Source organism: Pygocentrus nattereri, chromosome 8, assembly GCF_015220715.1.
Source record: "Pygocentrus nattereri isolate fPygNat1 chromosome 8, fPygNat1.pri, whole genome shotgun sequence".
Lineage (NCBI taxonomy): Eukaryota > Metazoa > Chordata > Actinopteri > Characiformes > Serrasalmidae > Pygocentrus > Pygocentrus nattereri.
Genome location: NC_051218.1, coordinates 37,171,721 through 37,194,899, shown reverse-complemented (window position 1 = coordinate 37,194,899; position 23,179 = coordinate 37,171,721). Strand labels below are relative to the sequence as shown.

General features: G+C 39.2%; 3 protein-coding genes across 6 annotated transcripts; 1 reads left to right on the top strand and 2 right to left on the bottom strand.

Moving 5' to 3' along the window:
- Positions 1–384: 384 nt before the first annotated feature.
- On the bottom strand, positions 385–7,711 carry nme5 (NME/NM23 family member 5). Of its 2 annotated transcripts, none has more exons than XM_017691945.2 (6): positions 7,436–7,711; positions 6,399–6,556; positions 4,712–4,917; positions 924–1,024; positions 695–813; positions 385–596 (listed from the first exon to the last, which is right to left on the bottom strand). In XM_017691945.2, the coding sequence occupies exons 2-6, from the start codon at positions 6,540–6,542 to the stop codon at positions 525–527; spliced, it is 642 nt and encodes a 213-aa protein (XP_017547434.1). In that variant the 5' UTR covers positions 6,543–6,556; positions 7,436–7,711; the 3' UTR covers positions 385–524. The 2 variants fall into 2 exon arrangements, with proteins under 2 accessions (XP_017547434.1, XP_017547433.1); XM_017691944.2 differs by having other exon boundaries at positions 6,399–6,553; positions 7,436–7,710.
- A 1,498-nt stretch (positions 7,712–9,209) lies between these two features.
- rack1 (receptor for activated C kinase 1) lies at positions 9,210–13,656 on the bottom strand. The gene is made up of 8 exons (XM_017691989.2): positions 13,436–13,656; positions 12,088–12,259; positions 11,408–11,555; positions 11,229–11,324; positions 10,822–10,932; positions 9,958–10,098; positions 9,534–9,644; positions 9,210–9,318 (listed from the first exon to the last, which is right to left on the bottom strand). The coding sequence occupies exons 1-8, from the start codon at positions 13,542–13,544 to the stop codon at positions 9,253–9,255; spliced, it is 954 nt and encodes a 317-aa protein (XP_017547478.1). The 5' UTR covers positions 13,545–13,656; the 3' UTR covers positions 9,210–9,252.
- A 2,027-nt stretch (positions 13,657–15,683) lies between these two features.
- Positions 15,684–23,179, top strand: clk4a (CDC-like kinase 4a). Of its 3 annotated transcripts, XM_017691987.2 has the most exons (13): positions 15,684–15,826; positions 17,014–17,171; positions 18,190–18,451; positions 19,136–19,226; positions 19,561–19,627; positions 19,782–19,898; positions 20,122–20,288; positions 20,456–20,550; positions 20,659–20,788; positions 20,898–20,980; positions 21,123–21,202; positions 21,294–21,384; positions 22,681–23,179. In XM_017691987.2, the coding sequence occupies exons 2-13, from the start codon at positions 17,014–17,016 to the stop codon at positions 22,825–22,827; spliced, it is 1,488 nt and encodes a 495-aa protein (XP_017547476.1). In that variant the 5' UTR covers positions 15,684–15,826; the 3' UTR covers positions 22,828–23,179. The 3 variants fall into 3 exon arrangements, with proteins under 3 accessions (XP_017547476.1, XP_017547477.1, XP_037396547.1); XM_017691988.2 differs by lacking the exon at positions 17,014–17,171; XM_037540650.1 differs by lacking the exons at positions 15,684–15,826; positions 17,014–17,171; positions 19,136–19,226 and having other exon boundaries at positions 18,317–18,451.

Sequence of the window (23,179 nt, the reverse complement as noted above, 5' to 3'; positions counted from 1 at the left end):
GCCGTGTTTTCTTTTAGGAAGGGCAGCACATGGCTGGGGTGTCGCTGTGTGTTTCAGGGTCAAAAGTGCAGGAAATAAAGATATTTAAATGAATTCATGAAGTAAATAACTCGGAAACTACTTGGCACAGTGGGTTGGAGAGTGTATTCTATATATATTCTATATATTCTATGTATCACTTATTAATTCCTTATTTTTCTTTTAAAATTCATTTTACCTTTGTAATTATATCATTTAAGTATAAAAAACATAGCATAATGCCTTGTCTTTTTGGCCCTCAGCCCACCAAAACGTCTGGTTGACACTTCTGTCATTTAAAACAGTCAGAATGCAGTGCAGATTCACCAAAGGCATGAACACAAATAAAATTCCAGAGGCAACTGATTTCTCAAAAAAACACTTTATTTTTATTTTATTTTTTTACTTCAAGCTATTTTGTCAGCGTTCAATGCAAAAATGGTTGGATTGCTCTTGGAAAACTCATAAGGTCAGTTTTCCCAATGTAATGCAAGTTTATCTCTGGATCATGGTGCATCCTGAACATTTACTTTGGGTTTGTTTGGGTTATTTGTCATCAGCCAGTCAGCCAGCCATATCTAGATAAATTACACAAAAGGAACACAGATTAGAGAAGTGACGAAAAAAAAAACATGGCTCATCATTATTATCCTGAGTAACATTTATGGATACTTACCAAGGGGTCAGCTGGTTTTGTCCTGCACAGCTCAGTAAGGCCGAGGAGTAGTGTTGGGGTAATAAACCTGCTCAGGTAATCTTTCGCAGCCTCACCCATTGGAATAGGTTCAATCACAGCTGGGAAAAAAAATTGTCATGCATATGTTAAAAATAACACTGTGAATACAAGTAGATGAATTGACTGTGATACACAGGCTTACATTTTTACATGTACATTTTATACTTACAGTTGGGAAACATGAATTTGAGCTCTCTTTCAGCTGCTGAGAATGTTTCACTGCCATGCACTGCGTTCCTCAATTCAGACGTCCCATATTTTGCTCTTAAACTGAGGATTATCAAATACAGAATGAATGATTTATTGTTACACAGTCGGAATGTTGAAATATGGTTGTTTCTCGTTGTGTAGTCACTTTATTTTGACTGAAGACAGTCTGAAGACTGATAAAATTGAGGGAAAATACAGAATGTCACCTATTACATTGGTTTTAATGGTTTGAAATTGCATCACTTTTGTGTGATTTTTTTTGTTTTTCTTGAAAACTTGTAGTCTGCCCTTTTGCCCTTTCTGAGCTTTTTATCTTCCATCCCAAGTAATATGTCAGTTGCTCACATGTCGATAAATACAGTAATAAGTATGTTAATAATAACATGGAAGAGAAGAAAGAAAAATAGTAATAGTTATATAACAAAATAAAAGATAATGCAGAGAGCTTTAATGAGCTCAATTATGCTTTGTCAGCCCCTTAAAGGTGAATTTTACCAATTTTTAAAATATTTTGCATCAGCTCATTCTTTGAGATGTAAACAAATGCAGTCTGAATATATATACCTATATATACCACCCTGCCATGAACTAAAAAAAAAAGATATTTTAGGAAGATATTTTAAGTCATATCTAAAAATGATCACAAACCAATGTCTTAGATATTATGCCACATATTCATAACCATATTGTGTAAAATTTTGCTGTGAGGCAACTTTTAGAGGCATTAAACAATTCAGATGTCTGGTTCCTATCACCACCACTGTGAACAAATCTGACATGTTAATTATCTGTAAAATGGAGAATTTTGAAACAAACCACCCTCAATGACTTTGGATACATCTTTCCCATAAATGGGTAGAATTCCCCTTTAAGCTGCTTCCTGGTGGTGATCTACCAACAAATGTCTGGCACAATCAACTGGTTTGTGGCCATGATGGAATTATTGCATTAAATTCAGATTCACAATCAACAAACTCTTTCCTGATGCAGGATGCTGGGGAGTTCAGGTAGTTAAGAATACAATGGAGGCCCATCGTAAAGTTGGAATCCACAGTTCTGTAAAACATTCTGTGCACATAAAGCAATGAATGAGTGAAAGGACTGAATGTCCAAATTGTTTAATACCTTTTAATATAATTTCATGAGCTGATACACTGCCTGATGTCTTAGACACTGTTTTACAAAAGCTTTGAGATAAAGTTTTGGGCTAAAATATATTTTGAGTCTATTCATTCATGGTAGTCTAATTTACCACTGTCACAGCTCACATTAGATATATAACTTTGGAAGGCATGTGTAAGTTCACTATAAATTTGGGATAATAAAATATTATCCAAGCTTTATTCATGTTGTAGACATCACAGCCTCTATTACCACCAAAGACATCTGGGTAAGTTTCTTTGTAATGTGCCATTTCACATCTAACCACTCTGAATGACTTTAGTTACATCTCATTTATATCATATCATCTCTTGTATGGACAATAACACTATGTCAGTTTAAAGAACAATAACACTGAGTCACTTAAGTCACTTTAAAATGTATATTGTCTCTATATTTTGTGTATATTTCTCTATATTTTGTGTGCATATTTCTCTATATTTTGTGTACATTTTCTCTATATATTGTGTGCATATTTCTCTATATTTTGTGTACATTTTCTCTATATTTTGTGTATATTTCTCTATATTTTGTATATATTTTCTCTATATTTTGTGTATTTTTTTCTATATTTTGTGTATATTTCTCCATATTGTGTTAATTTTCTCTATATTTTGTATATATATTCTCTATATTTTGTGTATATTTCATATTTCTCTATATTTTGTATATATTTTCTCTATATTTTGTGTATATTTCTCTATAATTTGTGTACATCTTCTCTATATTTTGTGTATATTTCTCTATATTTTGTGTATTTTTCTCTATATTTTGTGTATATTTCTCTATATTTTGGGAATATTTTCTCTATATTTTGTGTATATTTCTCTATATTTTATATATATTTTCTGTTTTGTGTACATTTTCTAAAGTTTTGTGTATTTTAAATATTTCAATTTGTTTTTTATATTTTACTTTTACCTATTTTCTTTCTGTAGCGTGATTACCTGAGCCTCACCACAAGCATTTCAATGCATAAATGTCCTGACATGTTGTGCAAATGACAAATAAATTTGAAACTTGATCTCAACAATTTAGTTATGTGGAAATTTTGAAAACACTTTGACAGAATCATCTACAGACCGGTTGGCCCTGCATAAAACCAAGGGGAGATGGATTTTAGGTAGACAAATAGATTAAGGTTTGCAATTCTTGGCTTTTTGAGTACTATTCCAGTAGCAGCGACCGTGCAGAACAAGTATTGGGTGAAACTGTAAAGCTTGATGTGGTGAACACTTCAGAGGGGCAGGAGAAACTATGGGCTGGGTGCTTTTCTGCTCTGTTATTTGAATAGGCTGTTGAGCTGTTGTTTACAGGCTGTCAGTGTCTGTGTGAATGTAAAGATGGCTGGTTAATGCGAATGAGGTGAGAACGATGACAGGGAGGGGGCCCTGGCTTCAGCCTTACAAATCTGCTTTAGAATCTGTTATGACCCTTGGCTAACTAATGGCTGTCCATGGACTTGGGTCTATTGTTCTACTTGTTGTATGTAATTTATTGTAAAATAATCTTTGGGTTGTTGTGTGAGAACTGATTTTATTCTAGTCTGAGCCTGACCTTTTGGAAGAGGTCATTTCCACCTCTGTACATCGGCACTTTATAAGACCAAGCTGCCAGAATTTGATTCATCACTTGTATTCAAGCCAGGTCTTGTTCAATTGTCAGTCACTTGTTTAAAGAGCCCATATCACGAAAAACTGATTTTTCCTCAGGTTTTAAAAACAAAAAAGTTTGATGTAGTATGTAAGCTGCAAAAATGAAAATGATGAAAAATAATACATTTGCAGAGCCAGAAATAACTGCAAGCCATGGCTGCTTATGAGTCTGGCCATTTTTTGCATCAAACATGACTTTAAAGGAGAATTTGACTGATTTTTAAAACAATTTGCATACTTAAATTGTTAAAAAATTGTAAGTTAATTTAAAGTGGTTTAATGTGAAATTCTGTTCCAGAGAAAGTTACCAAGTCAGAATTGCTCACAGTGGTGGTGCTAGGAACCCGACGTCTGAAGAGTTTGATTGCTCTAAAAGCTCCCTCACAGAAAGTTATTACATGCAATGATATATGATACAAATATGCTGCCCAATGCACAATTTTGCAATAAGATTTTGGCCTAAAAAGGGTCATTCATGACAGAAAGGAACATGCAGGGTCTTGTAAAGCAAGATAATATTCAAAGAAATAATGTTTATTCCATTCCATTAGTGGCTCACAAGTGAAATGCATTCATTCTTAGGGGATATGCCTCCACCATAACTGGATATCTTGTAGTTTTTGTAACTTTATGTATTCTAACCATGAATGTTGTTGTGGTTAAGCTGTTTTGTTTACTATCATGTTATAATGTTAGATTTGTCTCTCCTGAGCACATAAACATACAAAAGAGCAGACACATTTTTAAAGCAGGTAAATGATTTCAATGGATATGGAAAATTATGTTAATAGTAATAAAAAGTATGTTTGCATACTGCTTTTCGATAACCCCTTGCATAAGAACACAAATATAAATGTATAATTACACAGAAACAGTAAAATAATTCACCCACAGGTAAAAAACTAAATTAAATTTAAAAAAATGTAGTTACCTGTCAGGATGCGTCTCTTTGGCCTTGGTACTGTTAGCTGGTCCCATTAAGGCTTTCCAGGTAGATATGGCCTGATGCCTGGCCAAAGCAAGGGCGACGACTGGACCAGAACTCATGAAGGCTGTCAGACTCGGAAAAAACAGTTTTCCATACTGCTCAGCATAGAAGTCACTGCACTGCTCTGGACTTAGCTGAACCTTCTGTTTCTTTTATATGAGACAAATAAAAATGAGGGATGAAATAATTTAAAGGGGAATTCTGCCAAATTTTCAAAATTTCTGCATAACTCAATCGTTGAGATGTAAACAGTCATTCAGAGTGTTCTGATATGACCTGGTGCACTGAAGAGAGAAATGTATCATCTCCGATTTCTTTACAGTGGTGGTGATAGGAACCAGGGGTCATAATATCTACAGCGCAAATATAGCCATTTTATTTAGAATCTAAAACAGCCAGTGAACCTACACATAGTTTTATACATAATCTTCATGGTGGTAAAACACTGACCTTTCAGGACTGTTTTGACTCACAGCACCTTGCATGTTCCTTTCCACCATTCGTTTATTTTAGAAGTATGCTTTAGCACAAAAGTTTACGGCACATCGTAAAACGTCTCGGGAACTGGGCAACATACTCATTACTATTTCATGTAATAACTTTCTGTGAAGTAGTGTTCCTATACACTGAATGCTTCAGACGTCAGGTTCCTATCACCAGCACTGTGGACAAATCTGACTTGGTAAATTTCACTACAGTGACACATTTCACATCTTAACACTCCGATGACCTCTTTTACACCTTAATGACTGACTTATACAGAAAGTGATTTTAAAAAATCAGTTGAATTCCCATGGGCTAAAGATACATTTGACAGAGAATGGAGGGTGAGCACTGGCATTGCAATTAGGGTCTGAAAGAGTCCGCAACATTGAAACTACTGTTACTTTTCCTCAACTGGATCTTAGACACTGTTCCAATCAACCTCTTAAAAATGAACTTTCAGTATAAATCAGTTGGATAACTGTAGCCTGTTTTGACATGCTTACCTGCACCACGTTGCAATTGTCTGAAACAATTGAAAACAAGATTGTACCTTTTGTAATTAACAAGACAGGTTTGACAGTTTATCAAGAAAAACATTTCAGTTGGACCATATGTTGCAGTGTGTTACAGCATATGTCCAAATGTTTGCAGACACCCGTTCATCTAGCATTTCTTCCTAAATCATGGGTGCTGTGATAACAGCCTCTATTCTTATAGTGAATGTTTTACACTGATGTTGGAACATTGCTGTGAGGATTGGATCACATTCAGCCACAAGAGCATTAGTGAGGCCATGAACTGATGTTAGATGATTATTTCTAGATCACTCCAACTCATTCCAAAGGTACTGGATTATATACAAGCTGTGTGGGTGCAACTGAACGTTTGTATCAACAATCCAATTAGAATGGGTGTTGATACTTTTAGACTGCTTTCAGAGTGAGACGCTATACAGGGTTACCTATCAGAACAGAGATCGTTCACATATATCAGTCTTAAAGGCACTGTAACAAAAATAACCTGTTTAATTCTAAGATATAAAGAGAGGAAATGAATTGTGACTGATATAATTCACAAGTGGGGAAGGCGGGGTGAGAAGTATTAAAGGATATGGGCACTTCAATTTGTTGGTTTGGTCAGCTACCTGCAAAATGGTAAAGCCAGACTGTAGAACGATGTCCTCAATTTCCTCTGCCTTATCGACAGCGTCTGGCTTGATGAGAGCCAAAGTTCTTTCCAAGAAGAGGCACGATGGGGGAAACTGGTGCTTCAGCTGGTCCTCTTCCATAGTTCATTCACCTCCAACAGAACAGTGGAAACACTGTGATTACAAACCACTTAAAAAAGATGGTGTTTTTAGTAAAGAAAATGGTTCTAAATAGAACCATGAACACTCAAATAACCCTTTGCATGATTAAAAGACTTCTTTGCATCATGAAAAGGTTCTTCAGATTGATGGAGAATGTGCTGTAGATGGTTCTACATAGCACATAGGTTCTTCTATTGCGACAAGCCTGACATGGTACCAATAGAAGAACCCTATTTGGTGCTATATAGAACCATCTACAGAAGCTTCTCCATCAATCTGAGGAACCCTTTAATTATGGAAAGAGTTATGTGAGTGTTCAGGCTCCATACAGAACCTTTTTCTTTACTAAAGTACCCTTGAAGAACAATCATTTTTAAGTGTGTAGGGGTGAGCAATATGACAATCATTACTGTGATATAAACTGCTTCACGGTATGCTTTTCTGAGCACACTGGATTTCATCACTAACATTTAAACCACTTACCAAGTACTTGATTGATTACAAAAAAGCATGTTTATTCCTGTTTAATTAGATTTAGTGAAATGTTACATAAAACAATTTAATTATGGTGATGGCTGCATAACTGCAAATAACTTTTATTAGTATTCTTTTTAAATATGGCACTACTTTGACCTTCCCCATGTCAGAAGAGATACAGATATATCGTGTCATATCATGTACCGTGAAACCGTTTTGAAGTATCGTGATAATTTTGTCATATCGCCCACCGCTAGTCTAAACTAGCAGGGTCAGCGTCACCAAACTGAAAACCTGCTTGGCAAACACAACTGTCCGGTAAAAGTATTCAGTTTCAATAAAACTAAATGTTAGACCAAATATTAGACCTTAACCGTTTTCTAGACGACACTTACTGCACATTTATCAAGCAGCAGTTTCAGCAGCCACGGGCTAACAGCTAAGCTAACTTACACGCTGAACAGGACTTTTTTGCTAGGTTACCACACGCACATCAACACGCAGGAGACGCCATAATCCGCTTCATTAGAGAATATTAATCGCACAGTTTTAAATACACGGCTTAATAATCTGTACATCTAACGTTAAACGGCTCCAGGTTAACAGTTTGTCCAGCAGCGAAGCTACATCCCAAACAGAGGACTGTTGCTATGCGGGTTGCCTAGTAACAACACGTACCGGTCACGTGACTGTTTTTTTTTTGGAGTCCTCAGAATCATCAAGGGTTCTTTAGCAGAGGAAATGGTTTTATATAGAACCATGAACACTCAAAGAACCCTTTGCATGATTAAAGGGGAATTTGCATCGTGGAAGTGTTCTACAGATTGATGGAGAACCCTTCTGGGCTCTATATAGAACCCCTTTCAAAAAGCTTCTATATGGAGTCATCTACAGCACATTCTAGATCACCTGAAGAATCCTTATATGATGCAAAGAACCCTTCAATCATGCAAAGGTTTCCTTGAGTATTCATGGTTCTTTAACAGAACCATTTTCTCTCCAAGTTTAGTAGAGGTGGTTCTGGGTTCTGACTATTTGAAACAAGTCTGGAATCATTTTATCCAACCAGTAATTTTTTTTATCCTTTGTGTTTCTTTACATCTTTGATTGTTGGAATGCTGATACACATGTGCCCCCCACCACCCCATGTATGCTTTTACCAGCTTCACCATAATTCATGTTGTAGTTAATGAGAAAAAGAAATACAATAATGCTCAGATGCTCCAGAGACGAGCCTACATTACATTCATCTCGGACTTGTAATAACCTTCCTGACTTGCGAGCTCGTCCACATTCAACATCCTGTTAATATGAGACACCTTCATAACTTTTGTCACCCACTTATTTGAGCTGAATCTGTTTAACATCTGAAATACATTTGTGTTGGTCCTCCAAATGTTCTCTGAGCACAGCAAATCTGAAGAGATCTCTCAAACTACATGGCTAAAAAGCGCATTTTTCTTTTTTGCTTATATTAAATCTAGCCTTTTGGTCATGGGACACAAAAATGGTCAATAAAGTATAAAAGCTACATATAATCAAAGCAAAAATGACTCATTAAGCATAAATTATTGGCCTTTTCCCCTTATAATACCAAATTGTGTGTGTACACAAGGGGTTAATCTTCCTTGTGAATTGGCCTTCCTGCACTTGAACTGCATTCAGGTGTGGCCCAAAGGAGGGTGGTATCCCCCCTTTGAGCCCAATATATGAAACAATGCACAATTGGATTTTAGAAAAACTGTATGCAAAAATCCACACTTGAGTAGTGGATTTATGAAAAGCGAATTTCATGTGAAAACCTGTATAGGTGAACACAAGCGTTGAATCTCATGTGCAAATGGCAGTCCAGGTATTCTCTAGGCATTAGACCGGACAATCTGACGCTTTAATAAACCCACTGTATGCAAATGCTGAGAACTTCTCTTAAGAACAAATTAGGAAGCCTGTTTATAAATAAATAAATTCCATCTCGTCTACTCCATCTCTCTTACTAAGATTTTTCTCTGCTGCTCCCAGGGACTTAGTTAGGGCCTGGACCTACATCTCTGATGAAGCAAAGATGCATTGGGACAATACTGTGTTTTTAAAGCCATATACATGAACTGAATCCTCACTCATTGTCTACTGAATTAAAAAAAACAAACAAAAAAACCAAACAAGCAAATGTCAAATGATTTTTTTTTTATTCAACTGTAAACATTAGAAAAGCCTATCTAGTCCCAATGGTAACTTGCCACACTCTGATCAGGTTGTCAGTGTAGCCAGCAAAGAGAGTCTGTAAAAAGAAGAAAACCAAAGTGAGTCAACAGGATAAATAAAAGAGCTTAAAGAAAACACTGACTTTCCTGAAACCCCTCATAATTGCAGGACTGTCATCACAGCTTCAGAGTTAATGTGATTTAATAATCATAGGGGTTTGTAAGAGAATTTCATATTACAATTTTACAAATAGCCAAATATGCATTTCATGTTTTTTTTCAAAAAGCCTACCTGTCCATCAGCAGACCAGGCCAGAGATGTGCACTGAGGGGGCTCGGCCTTGCTGTTGGTGCTGATGACCTCCTGTTTCAGCTCGTCGACAATAATTTTACCCTCAAGGTCCTGATCGCACGGTAGAAACAGAACTGTTAGAATTCCTTTCCCAGATTTAAAACAAACAAATCACGCTGGATCAGACTGAGCTCTCAGAAACAGCCTCTTTTATCATCACATGACTGCAGAAGGCATTTTGGTCTCATCACTGAATCTCACTCTGACAAGTAGCCGTTTTGGTAGCCGATGAAATTCACATTATTATCTATAATCTCAGATAATAGATTATTCCATTATATTCAAAGAGCATCTAAATTTACATAAAACACACTGCTTTCCTTTTGTTTACCAGGTGTTTACCATATGAAAAGGGGATGCTCACCCAGATTTTGATGCTGGGGCCGGTAGCGGCACACAACCAATAGCGATTAGGGCTAAAGCAGAGGGCATTAATTGCGTCTCCACTGTCCAGGGTGTACAGGTGCTTTCCCTCGTTCAGATCCCACAGCATGGCCTGTCCGTCCTAAAACATGAAAGTGAACACAATCAATGCACATGGACAGCAGGACAGCGTTTTTTTGATACTCTCTCAAAAGACATTCAAGTGCTCAGAAACAGCCTCTTTATCATCACAGTGACACAGATGGCATAGATGTTTCATCACCACACCTTGGAACTATAAGTAAAACCCCTTAATTGGAGATTCTTAAACAGATTTTCTCTCATGGTAACTGAAAAAGCTCACTTAAGAATCACTTAAATTTAAAAATGACTTCATATTTTAAATCAACTCATTTAAATGCACTAATAGTATGACACCAGCCTGATTAAGACTGCTGGATTAACCCTCCAACTATCAGTGCCCATTTAATATATGGTCTAGGCCAGTACAGGCTGGACAATCGAGATCGGGAGACTTGGATTTGCAGCACGTTTCTGTGAGGACAGCTTAATGACACCAAAAAGACTTTTCCTTTCTATAAATGTGCAAGAAAATCATGACCACATGCAATAATACACTTAATTGCATCACAAAAGACAATTTTTAAATGGAAACTCACATGGATAAACTTGGATGTGTCACTAAGGTGGCTTTTCACATTATAAAGTCAGATTATGGATTTGACTTTCATACAGCCCTTTTAACAAGGGTGTCTGGTCCAGTTTTTAGACTAGCTAAGATCCTAGTCAGGCTGTGTGTGCACGCACACTCAATGACAAACTGGGAACATTGCCCAAGTCATACCTTTCCTCCAGAGGCACAGAGGGAACCATCAGGAGACACGGTAACTGTATTCAGGTATCCAGTGTGACCGATATGGTTGGTCTTTAGCTTGCAGTTAGCAAGATTCCACACCTGTCAAGAGTTTAATAGATCAGATATTTAGGTTAATGATGACCGATTAATCCAAGGCATACATGCATGACAATGTTATACAGTTTCCCAATATACACAGCACTGAAACAGTAACACCTTCACAGAATTATTCTTCAGTCTGACATTTTCACCCCTCATAATTGCAGGACTTGTCATCAGAGCGTAGGAGCTCAGAAAACATGTCAAGTTTTTAATCACTGGGTAAAGCACTGTGAAATAGCTTTAGCAGAGCAAACAAACTACCTTCCAATTTAGTTTGAGAGAACGAATCCTACCTTGACCATCTTGTCCCAGCCGCAGGACACGATGATGGGGTTACTGCTATTTGGGGAGAAACGTACGCAAGATACCCATTCCGAGTGGCTCTCGTCCTACAGGAGTGAAGGCACAAGTCTCAAAACCAGAAATTCCTACATTTATGGATGGAACAAACAGTCCATACATAGAGCCTGACCTGGATGGTGTATTTACATATTCCGAGGGTGTTCCACAGCTTTATAGTCTTGTCCCTAGATCCAGAAACAATCTGCCGGTTGTCAGCAGAGAAAGCTACGCTCAAGACATCTTTGGTGTGTCCAACAAAACGGCGAGTTGTGGTGCCACTAGAAGAACAAAGGGCAGAGAGAGCATTATTTACCGACATCAGAAAAATGGGAAAGCTATGCCAAAGGGAAACACTGACATTCTCACCAATACTTAGAAATTTTCTGACAAGAAGCAAACACAATAATGTGCCCTGTAGCATCTCGTACATCTCGCTGAATAAGTATAGAGTGAGCTTATAATGTTATAAAGGCCACCCCCCTCCCAGTATTGGGCTGTGGAGCAGTGCAACTGCATTCTTTGGAGTGATGGAGCTCCATCCGAATACCTCTGGAATGACCCAGAACTAATTATCCAATATCAATACCGGACCTCGCTAACGCTTTTGTGGCTGAATGCAATCAAATCCACACAGCATTTTTCCATCATCTAGTGTAAAGCCCTCGCAGAACTGCACTTAATACGTTCACATGCAGAAGTGACTTTGGATGACCGGGTGTACAATCTTCTGGACGTTAGTGTCCGTCAGTTCTTCGCACATCAACACCACCGGGGCATAAACATCTCCCCACCTTATTCGACCACACTCACGTTGTCAGGTCCCACAGCCGCAGGGTGCCGTCCCAGGAACCAGACAGCGCAAACTGACCATCAGAGGAGATAACAACGTCGCTCACAAAGTGAGAGTGACCTCTGAGGGCACGCTGAGGGACACCGTAGTTGGTTTCATCACGGGTCAGCTTCCACATGATGACCGTCTTGTCTGTAAATGCAAGACAACAAAGGTTAACAGGCTTGGACATCAGTAGTTCAGTTAAAGAAAAAACATACTGTGCTTTTCAGTTTTGGTGACATTAAATAGTATAACCATGCTGATGCCCATAAAGCAGCAGTCTTCCGGTGGCAATCAGCTCTTTAGCTTCTTAATACTATTTTGATATTACAGTTAGACATAACCATTGCCACAATGGTTGCAAATATGCCTATATGCCTTTTACTGCAGTGCTGCAGTAGCCTCCAAAATGAGAGTTCTTGGTTTAAAAGACTCGAAAAATGCCTCTCCTGATGCATCCTGAAGAGAATTTTAAAAGACTGCAGTTCCTGGCACAGACACTCAGGAACAGGCTGTTTGTCTTTTGTTCTTTAATTTCACTTAAGCCTACGCAGACTGGAATACCATCCGATACCAAGACACGTTTGGAAAATCTGATGACGAAACGCATCAATACTGCTCTTCTCTACACAAGCACATAGGGCAGGGCTTCCTGATAAGTTACAAGGTCTGGAGATCCACCACCAAGAGATCAGATCCGGCTCTACATTTACATTTATGCCATTTGGCTGACGCCCTTATCCAGAGTGACTTACAATTTGATCGTTTTACACAAGTAGGCGAAGGGAGGGTTAGGAATCTTGCCCAAGGACTCTTATTGGTATAGTGTAGGGTTCTTAGGATTGAACCCTAGTCTACAGCGTAGAAGGCAGAGGTGTTAACCACTACACTACACCAACCACCAAGCTCTAACATCTGACTAACATTCAGAGGCCCCTGAAGGCCTTCATTGCCTGGATTACCAGAAAACGAGGTGCTGGCTTAAGACTGCAGCACGTTAGCGAGTAGAGGAGCAGGACCCCCTAACAGAGTACGTATGTCCTGGAACTATTGGCCAGTGGAGTCTTTTAGGGCTAATTTAACACATTTCACAAGGTCACTAGACTTCATGACTACGTTAACGTAAGTTAGGGTAAAGTCACTTGGCCACACTAAACACCACATGTCCGCAAGCGCTGAACCATGAAAAATAGACCGATATTAGGCTGGGCCACACATATCACACACGCATCCGACCTAAAAACAGCGACCTGGTGCTTTGGCTCTAAAAGCGGAGGGCAGACTGGCGTGGCGTGCAGCTTCAGGGCTCATCGCGGAGCTCCTCACCTCTGGAGGCAGACAGGATCATGTCTGGAAACTGCGGCGTGGTGGCGATCTGAGTGACCCATCCGCTGTGGCCCTTCAAGGTGCCTCTCACCGTCATCTGCTCAGTCATTCTGCCGATGTTAATGTCACCTATCCAGGTGGATGAAGACGGATTATGTCGGAGGCCTCGATCCTCCCTGAAGCTCTCACAGCACGGCCAGAGGAAAAGGACATAGCGCAGCGGAAGCGCAGGCTTTCACTGTGCGGCGCTTTTCCTGTGATTCTGAGCGCGCCCCCTGCTGGACACTCACTGTTACTGCGGACAGGCCTAATGACAGAACTGAAGTGCTGCTTTTTTGTAATACCCTGGATTCACGTCTCACAAATACTCAACATGTCCAAACGCATCCAGAGGTCTCTCTGCGGACAGTGATTGTATGATCTTCAAAGAAAAGAAAAGCATTGCCAATAGGCAGGCACTAGGCAAAGGCAGGCAGCTTCCTAGAGTCCCATGAGCCAATACAAATTACATATACTGTATATGCTGATGTTAAATAACCTTCTCTGAAATGTATATCTGATTAAAATATATTGCTAGTTATTTTCAAAGGCAGTGATTATTTTCAGTCCTGTCAATGCCTATATTATATTTATATTTGAATATTGTTATTATATTTGAATATTATGTCTTTTTTCTTATATATTTTTGTATATTTAAGTATTACAAGGGGGCTATGCTCCTAAGATTTGTATTCACTTTCGCACCTGCCTTATGAAAGGAATCCCTGTGGGGGTCCTGACCATTGAAGAACAATATGAAAGGGAGCTAACAAAGCAGGCAGAAAAACAGATGGACTACAGGCTGTAATCGTAGAGCTACAAAGTGCTCTTATATGTGAGTGGAGCTGATAAAATGGGCAAAGAGTGTAGATACAAGGAAATATACCTAATAAAGTGCTCGGTTAGTGTATTTCAGCCATATATCATCAAACACATGTATGTCACAATAAAATGATAGAAAACATTATTCACATATATATGGAACATATGACTCGTATATACTAGCTTTGTGCTATAGACTTATAAAATCAAAGTTTGGTGGAGGAGGGATAATACTATGGGGTTGTTTTTCTGGGGTAGGTCTAGGGCCCTTAGTTCCAGTGAAAGGAAATCCTAATGCTTCAGCATACCAGCATGCTTCCAACTTTGTATGAACAGTTTGGGGAAGACCTTTCTCTGTTTCAGCATGACTGCAACACAGTGCACAACGCAAGCTCCATAAAGGCATGGCTGGGTGGGTCTCGTGTGGAAGAAGTTGACTGGCCCTTACAGAGCCCTGACCTCAACCTCATCAAACACCTTTGGGATGAACTACATATTAATGCCTATGGGTTTAGAACGACGTGTCATGAAAACTCCTGTATGTATAATGTTTAGGTGTCCCAATACCTTTGCCCATATAGTCAATGTATGATCCACATATTAGACATAAGACATATGCTTGCTGAAAAAAACAGCACTGACCAGAAAATATTCTGGTCACCCCAGTATGGCCATGGTCACAACACAAGCTGGTTCTGGTGGTGATCAGCACATCAGCTTCTATTGCTGCTGACCAGCGTACCAACTTCCAAATCACAACATATTCTCGTTTTGCTACTGATGAGCCATGCAGGTTTTTCTAGCAAGGATATCAGCTGCGTGCGTATGACCCATATAATACGGATATGTGTCGAGTATTTGAGACTTATAAATGTACCCAACATATGTACATATATTTTGAAATATGTTCCTGACCCTTTATGATGTGTGCATAAATGGCCACATATCATATATGTATGGCTATATTCAAGGGAGTCTGTGGTTTGTTATTGTTGCAGGAAAAAAATTTAGTTCTAAAAGAGTCAAATCTTACTCGCTTCCCCCCTTACTCGCTTTCCCCCTTACAGTTTTCAAGTTTATATGCAACATTTATAAATATTTGATTGTACTGCTATTCTTTTTAAGAGCTATTCCCTTGGATATGGCTGTATCTTTGTAGGTAATTAGACATTCGTAATAGACGTGGCTATGAGGTTTTTGAGGCATTTTTGTTTTCCACCTATATGCCGACCAGTTGCGCTAGACGGGCGTTGTGTCAGTGCGTTTTCAGCCAATCATAGAACAGAGTTTACGATGATTAGCCAATCCTAGCCGGGAGAGGCGGGCTGTTGCCGGAATACGGGTGGGAAACACACGCAATCCCTGATCGTAGTACAGAGCTTCGAGAACGTTCCCTACCGACGGCCATTTTAGACTTGGGGAACAAAGAGGGAGTAGCAGCGCTCGAAGTGTTTTATTTTTCCTTCTGTAAAGCTACATCTGGTCTATTTGTGTCGTGTTGTGGTTTCACACGAAGATAGCAAAACCAAGGTGAGGAATATTCATTGATTAATACCGTTTTGCTGCTGAAGTTTCGTGAGAAAACCGTTAAGTTCTCTCAACTTCGATTGGCGTTGTAGCTGACGCAGTTAACGTTAGCCGTTCGCTAACGTTGTGTGACCGATTGTGTAACAAGTAACCTAGCGTTCATTTTCTGAATATTTGTCTACGTTGTCGACTCTTCTTGTGTTAATGTTAGTTAGCTGACAAAGAATGACAAGTGTCACGATGATGTAAAAGAAATGTTTTTGGTTTTAGCTGTTCTTTTAGTCAGATTGCTGAGTTAACGTTAAACAGGCCACACTACGGTTAGCTCGGTGTTTGCACAGCCGTGTAGTTTTTAGGCCTTGCAGGAAAAAGTGAGTTAACGCTGACGAGCTGCAGAGAATTGAGTAACGTTAGCCTATTTTGCTTAAGCAACGGGTAAATGTTATCTTTAGGTAGTGGTTGAAATATAAAGTGTTAGTCAGAGTGGTTTGATGTGAAATGGTTAATTTGCAGAGAAACTCTTGACTCAAATTTTTAACTGCAGTGGTGGTGATGGGAACTAGGCGTCACCACGTCTACAACTCACACATCCAGTTTATTTACTCGTCAAACCCACCGGTGAACCTAGTTATTCGTGTCCTTTAAGGTTTTAAGGTTGTTTGTAATGTTGGTGATGGTAAACCAATGGAAAATCTGGAAAAAAAAGTTTTCATTTGGGATTGTTTTTGTCAGAAAACATCCTAATGTGTTCCTCCACCATGAGTGGACTAAAATAAATTGATCAAAATGTGTTTTAGGCCAAACCGTTATGCAAATGACCGTTGAACAGTGTTTCAGACATCAGGCTGAACTGCGAGGAAGCTTTTAGCCTTAGGCGTCTTATGCTCGTCACCACCACTGTGAACAATTACGTTTTTCTAGGATGAAGCATTTCGCATCAAATAACTCGAGTTTGTTGAGATGTTATCCCTTTAGTTATGCAGAAATAAAAAAAAGTCTGTACAGCTCCCTTTCAACTTTATCCAAATCCCTGACCGCTACCCTTACCAAGTTAGTACTTATTTGATTGGTTAGACTTAACACTCTCTCTTTTTTGTAAAAAAAAAAAAAAAAAATAGCTGAGGCTAGTCACGTGTTTCTTCAGGCATTTCTTCTTACAAGTCTTGATTTTTTTTTTTTGTATTGGGCAGATGAAGCAGCGAATAAGCGAGACTTGCTGCTCGGCTGTTAGAGAGCTTGGCTGGGTAGAGGGGGCTGAGAGCCGAAAGCGCCGCAGGCGAGACTCGCACAGCAGCGAGCGGGAGAACAAATGTCGGAAATATCACCATCACCGCAAAAGCACCGAAGGGTAAAGCAGACCCTCATGTTTCTCAATGAACTCTCCCATCACATTCATTAGACTCGGGGATTATCTTAATTATTGGTTTATAAATGTACTGGTAGTGCCACATTTGAGAACGTTCATACAAAACATTAGGCGCAATGGTATTGTTTTTTTTTTTTTTACATTTGAAGTACTGCAGTCAATCCAGTTAAACACCAATGCTCTGTTTTTCCAGTGAAACATGCAGTTGCTAAACTTGCAGAATGACTATGACGGAGAAGCATTAGTGCTGATAGTGTTTAAGTTCAAATGCTATTGGTTTTTGATTCTTTAACATTACTGTGTTGAAACTGGAGGATGAGGTGGTGGGACTAAGTGTAAACTTTGAAATGCTACAATGCTAATAACAGAACTGCCTTGAATAGCTGTTAGAGCTAGTGTTGGACATAACCAGACAGTGGCTGATCCAGTCTTGGCTATTTAAGATTGCTGCTCTTTGCAGTTAAAAATTCCTCATCCTCAGCTGTGTTGGTGATAACCTTGGTTGACCTGCCCAGAGTATTCTGATGTTTCCATCTAAATTTCTCAGTTCTATCAGATCTATATAGAGCTTAAGTGTTGAAGTACAGTGATGATACATGGAACAGTATCTGCTACTTTAGTTGCTGTTTGCAGTCTTTGTAGGGTCTAACACTTAGCTGAAAATATTTTTGATTTTCTGGTTTATGTTTGGGTTTGAATCTGAATGTCAGAAACAAAAACAAAAACTGTTTGTTAGCAAACATACCACACTGGTTTTGTAGGCTATTTTTATCTTCCAAGTTTCCAAGTGCTTACTCACTTTGGTGCAGGGCTTTTAAATGACTCCATGTTCTTTGTTAATGATGTAACTAATAAATCTCATATGAAAGACATAAATAGGTGATATCAATTTAAAAATCTGATAAAGTAAATAAAGTAATTACATATATTTAGGTTTATTGTAATGTGCTCTTGGTACTTGGGTGTTACTGTTTTTAATAGCAAACTCTGTGTTTTTCAGGCATTACTTGGAGACCCGGAGTCAAAACGAAAGACTGGAGACAAAGATCAGAGCTGTGGACATGGGACAGGATAAGGCGAACCATGTAAGCATCTGTAAGGAGCGGGAGAAGAAGCGTGTCCGCCACAGGGACCATGACAGGGACTGGCATCACTATAGCAAATCATCCGGATACAGTGGGCGCAGCCGGCGGAGCAGCCGCCGTGGACGGAAACGGAGCCATAGCCGTGACAGAAGCCGCAGCCGCTCTAGAAATCAGTCGGTATGAGCACTGTCCGTCTCCCTTCATAATGGCATCTTTCTCCTCTCTGTGGACAACTGCACTCTCCGACTTTTATTAGTCAAAATAAATGTTTGAAGGAAATGAGGTATTATGACTTATTTTCTAAGGCATTGGTTTCCAGACTCGTCCTCACGGACCCCTAGACGGCCCACATTTTGTTTTATCTGTGTGTAGTAAGCTGGGATGAAGCAAAAAATCTGAACCGTCTCTGTGTCCCTGAGGACCGGTTTAAGGAACCTTTAGTCTAAGGTGTCATTAAGTACATTTTAAAAGGGAAGTTGTAGGAACTACTCTCAAAGGAAGGGAAAAGGATTATTAAAAAAATAAAAAACTAAAACAACTTATATGTCCGTTCATTGTCAACTGTTAATGATGTCTACTTAAATTTTTTGAGAAAGTATCTTGTCTGAAAATGTGTTGCCATTGTTTTTCTTCTGTAACACACACTATGTGGTGGGCCCCCTGTGCGTATCTCTGTCGCGGGCTGAATTTGCGTTGGCTGCTCCCTGTGGCCGGGCCTGGCTGCTGCACTATCTGAATGGGCCGAATCGCTTCCCCCCCGTTCTTCCCTCGCTGAATGAATGAATGGCGCGTTCTGGTCCCCCTGATTCACATGGGTTATTGATGATGATGATGATGGTGGTGGTGGTCCGAAACCTCCAGAGGAGCCATCGCAGGAAAAGATCCAGGAGTGTTGAGGATGATGAGGAGGGCCACCTGATCTATCACAGTGGAGACATACTGAGGGCGAGATGTATAGAATATATACTTTTTTGTATACCTTCTGTATCTCTTGATTTTTCTTTTATTTTGACTCATGTGAAATGTCAGGTGTAGTGTTTTAGGTTAATGTTTTGGGGCCATGGTTATTTCAGCACTGCAAAAAAGAAGAACAGTCATAGACTTATGTTTCCGTATTTTCAACAGTTTTAGACTAGCATTGCCATGCTTTGTATTCATGTATGTCATGTTTCTCTTTGAATGTTCCATTATATGCACAGCTAAATCTTAGATGGTTCAGCTATGTTTCTCTTACTAGACATTGTGTTGATGTTTTGTCCCTCTAACTGCCTGTCTTTACACCCTAGATGAGATTGTGTGCACGCTAGGAGAAGGCGCCTTTGGGAAAGTGGTTGAATGCATTGATCACACAAAGTAAGTTCTGATTTTAGCCTGCACCTCTAGTCTATGCTTGAAAATTGCTAAAACAAAGAAAGGTCAAGTAGTCTTCTTTCATGGTTTGATTGGTTATGATGAATTTTGTACCCTTACCCATTTGCCTTTTGTTTGATCTGTGTTGCTGTTGCAGTCGGGGCACCCGTGTTGCACTGAAGATCATTAAAAACATTGAGCGCTATCGAGAGGCAGCCATGTCTGAGGTTGAGGTGCTGGAACAGATTAACTCTGTTGACTGTGACAGAAGATAGTGAGTATCTGCTAATATCTCTCACTGGAACGAGGACCTGTCAAACAAGAAATTGTGTATAATTTTCTTCATTGGTTTTCTTTGTTTAGAGTAATTCAACTTAAGGTTACTTGGATGCAATTATCCATACAAGGCTAATAGACACTGTTAATCGTAGACAAGCGTTGTTTGGTAGGAATACAGCATTTGGATATGTACTGATTTGTTTTTCTTCACTTTTTAGTTCTTGTGTCCGAATGTTGGACTGGTTTGATCACCATGGGCATGTGTGTATTGCATTTGAGCTGCTTGGCTTGAGTACATTTGACTTCCTCAAAGAGAACAACTTTCAGCCCTTTCCTGTAGACCAAATCAGGCACATGGCCTACCAGATCATCAGGGCAGTCAAATGTAAGTTCTGCTGCATAATATTTCATAGAAATGGGTTTGTAAAACACATTGATGCTGATGTTTTCATTCTTCGTTCACAAAAAAAAATGAAACTAAACATGGCTGTTGATGTTTTGTGAATGGTTGCTAACTGTATCTCTCTCTCTCTCTCTCTCTCTCTCTCTCAGTCTTGCACAAGAACAAGCTGACCCACACAGATCTGAAGCCAGAGAACATACTTTTCATTGATTCAGAGTATGACCTTGAATACAATGCAAAAATGGTAAGTGGAAAAGCATAAGAGTGAACAATTATGAGCTCAGTCTGTGTAGCTGTCAGTGTTTGGTTCTAAAACATATGTGTAACTAAAATTTCTCTCATGGTTTGTCAGAAGCGGGATGAGAGAACTGTGAGGAAACCAGATGTAAAGGTGGTTGATTTTGGGAATGCAACATATGAGCATGAGCACCATACCACTGTGGTGTCCACAAGACATTATCGTGCGCCTGAAGTCATTCTGGGTGAGCAGTCATACACTTTATGCTCTGTTTGTCTACTGTAGTTATTCTTTTATTTGATTGTGTGATTGTGAGTGTTCGAGTAATCACATTTTTGTCTGTTTACAAACAGAACTTGGCTGGAGTCATTCCTGTGATGTGTGGAGTATAGGTTGCATTCTTATTGAATATTACCTTGGAACAACACTTTTCCAGGTGAGGGGTCAACCAATTAATAATGAGAGCCACATGTAACCTGCAAGTTGACTGCTTTTAACTGACCTATATTTTTGAAAAGAGCACACTTTTGTCGTAACTTCAGCACTTGAAGTAAACTAATAAAGTTGTGTTTTTTTAGACACATGACAGTAAGGAACATCTGGCCATGATGGAGAGAGTTCTAGGCCCGATACCAACACCAATGCTGCAGAAAACAAGGCAAGTACAGTCTCCTGTTGATCGTCACATGGCAGTGTGTGTCATATTCCATGAACTCCGTTACAATGATGCCTGTTTTGCTGTCTTGCAGGAAGCGGAGATACGTCCATCGTGACAAACTGGATTGGGACGTTCACTCCTCATCAGGAAGATATGTTAGGAAACATTGCAAACCTCTCAGAGTGAGTATCTCCTTAGACAACACTAAAGAGCAGACAGTATTCTGTTGCTTTCCTTTGTTTATTCTTATCGTTCTTGGGGTGTACATAGTCTAGTATAAAGTTAGGTCACTCTTGGCACAATTAGCTTATTTGCTGAGACGTGGCTTAGGCAGAAGCTAAGACAAATTGAATGTATTGCTTTTTCCCCCTCATTGTGTTAAGCTCAGCAAACAAATGGAAGTTGTGCACTAACATTGCAGGAAAATGCCCTGCTTAATTACGTTTATTGTAGATGTTAACTTGCTTTCACTTTGACAATCAACAAAATGTGTAATCTGATCACAAGCGTTCACATTTTTGCACTGTATATTTCTTGTATCTTTTCACTTGTTTACAACACCCATGATAATACCAGATCAGATGAGTTTTGCAGCTGAAATAGCTTGGTACATTTTACAAGATATACAAGTTGAAGGAATCGTGATTGTTTTTGTTAGTCGCCTTAAGATTCTGGTATATCTGGGTTACTGTCATTGGCTATGTTTACATGCGAAGATTTTTGCCAGTCCGATTGAATTCAGAGTGAGGTGTTTATTCTCACTCTGCTCAACAATTTGATGAAAATCTTCGTTTACATGCCCACTACAAGTAATCCGATGCAAAATGATGCGCGTGCGTGGAGCAGCGCTGAGAGTAAATGTTACCATGACAGCAAACATCAAGTGAGGTCCAGTCAGAGTGAGATGAGTTTCCAGTTGGTGTGCGTGTGTTTTTAATGGTTTTAAATTGATGTCAGACTCAGAAAAACGTCCTTCACATGTACTTATAAAGGAAGATGTCGTGCTCTGAGACACATAAGCTGGACGTCTGTCCCACTGCAGTCTTTTAAAGCTCAGAGTATAAACCTCGTCTCCTCTGCAGACCAGCTTCTGCTCCGCCTTGTTGAACTGTAAACCTTTCGCTATGACGTGCCACGCATGCACAGAACACTCTTACACCGTCCGATTGGAGTGTAATCAGATTCAGGCGTTTACACAGCTATTATTCTTGTATTTAACAGATTATTTAGAGGTTTACCCACCTCGTTCAATCGGATAGAAATTGTAATGGCCTCAATCGGATTAGTGTATTCCGATTGAGGTGTTTACATGGACCTATTCTATTCCGATTGAACTATTAGTTGGATTATTAACGGATTATCAGGCTGCATGTAAACGTGGCTATTGTCTTACAAGCCACTTGGTACCATCATATTGCACTGAACCATTAACCACTCAAAGTCATTAATGATCTTTCTTTGTGGATTATTTCAAATAGCAATACATGATCTCCAAAAGCCTGGAACACGAGGAGCTATTTGACCTCATTGAGAAGATGTTGGAATATGACTTGACTAAGCGGATCTCTCTGGATGAAGCCATCAGACATCCTTTCTTCAACCTCCTCAGGAAGGGCCAGAAGTAACATGAACCATAAATCTGAGTTTCTGCTCTCCAGGAGAGTTGTGTTGAAGTGACTGCATCAGTCCCACATAGGCACAGTACTGTTTTCATTCAATGATTTGTAATTTATTTGTGACTTGTAATTTGTGTTGTGTTTTACATTCTGATTAATTTCAGATTTGTAAGTCTTAAAGGGGATGGGGTTGTAGGGGATGTGGTTTTGTTCCCTCATTTGATAAATATTTGTTGGAGAATCATCCAGCTTAGTGCATTAATTGTGTGTATTGGTGTTTGAACATGACTGTAGGGATCACTCAGTTTTACAGATCTGTGACTTTTTGTTTCATCTTTAATAAATCATGCTATAGCTGTTA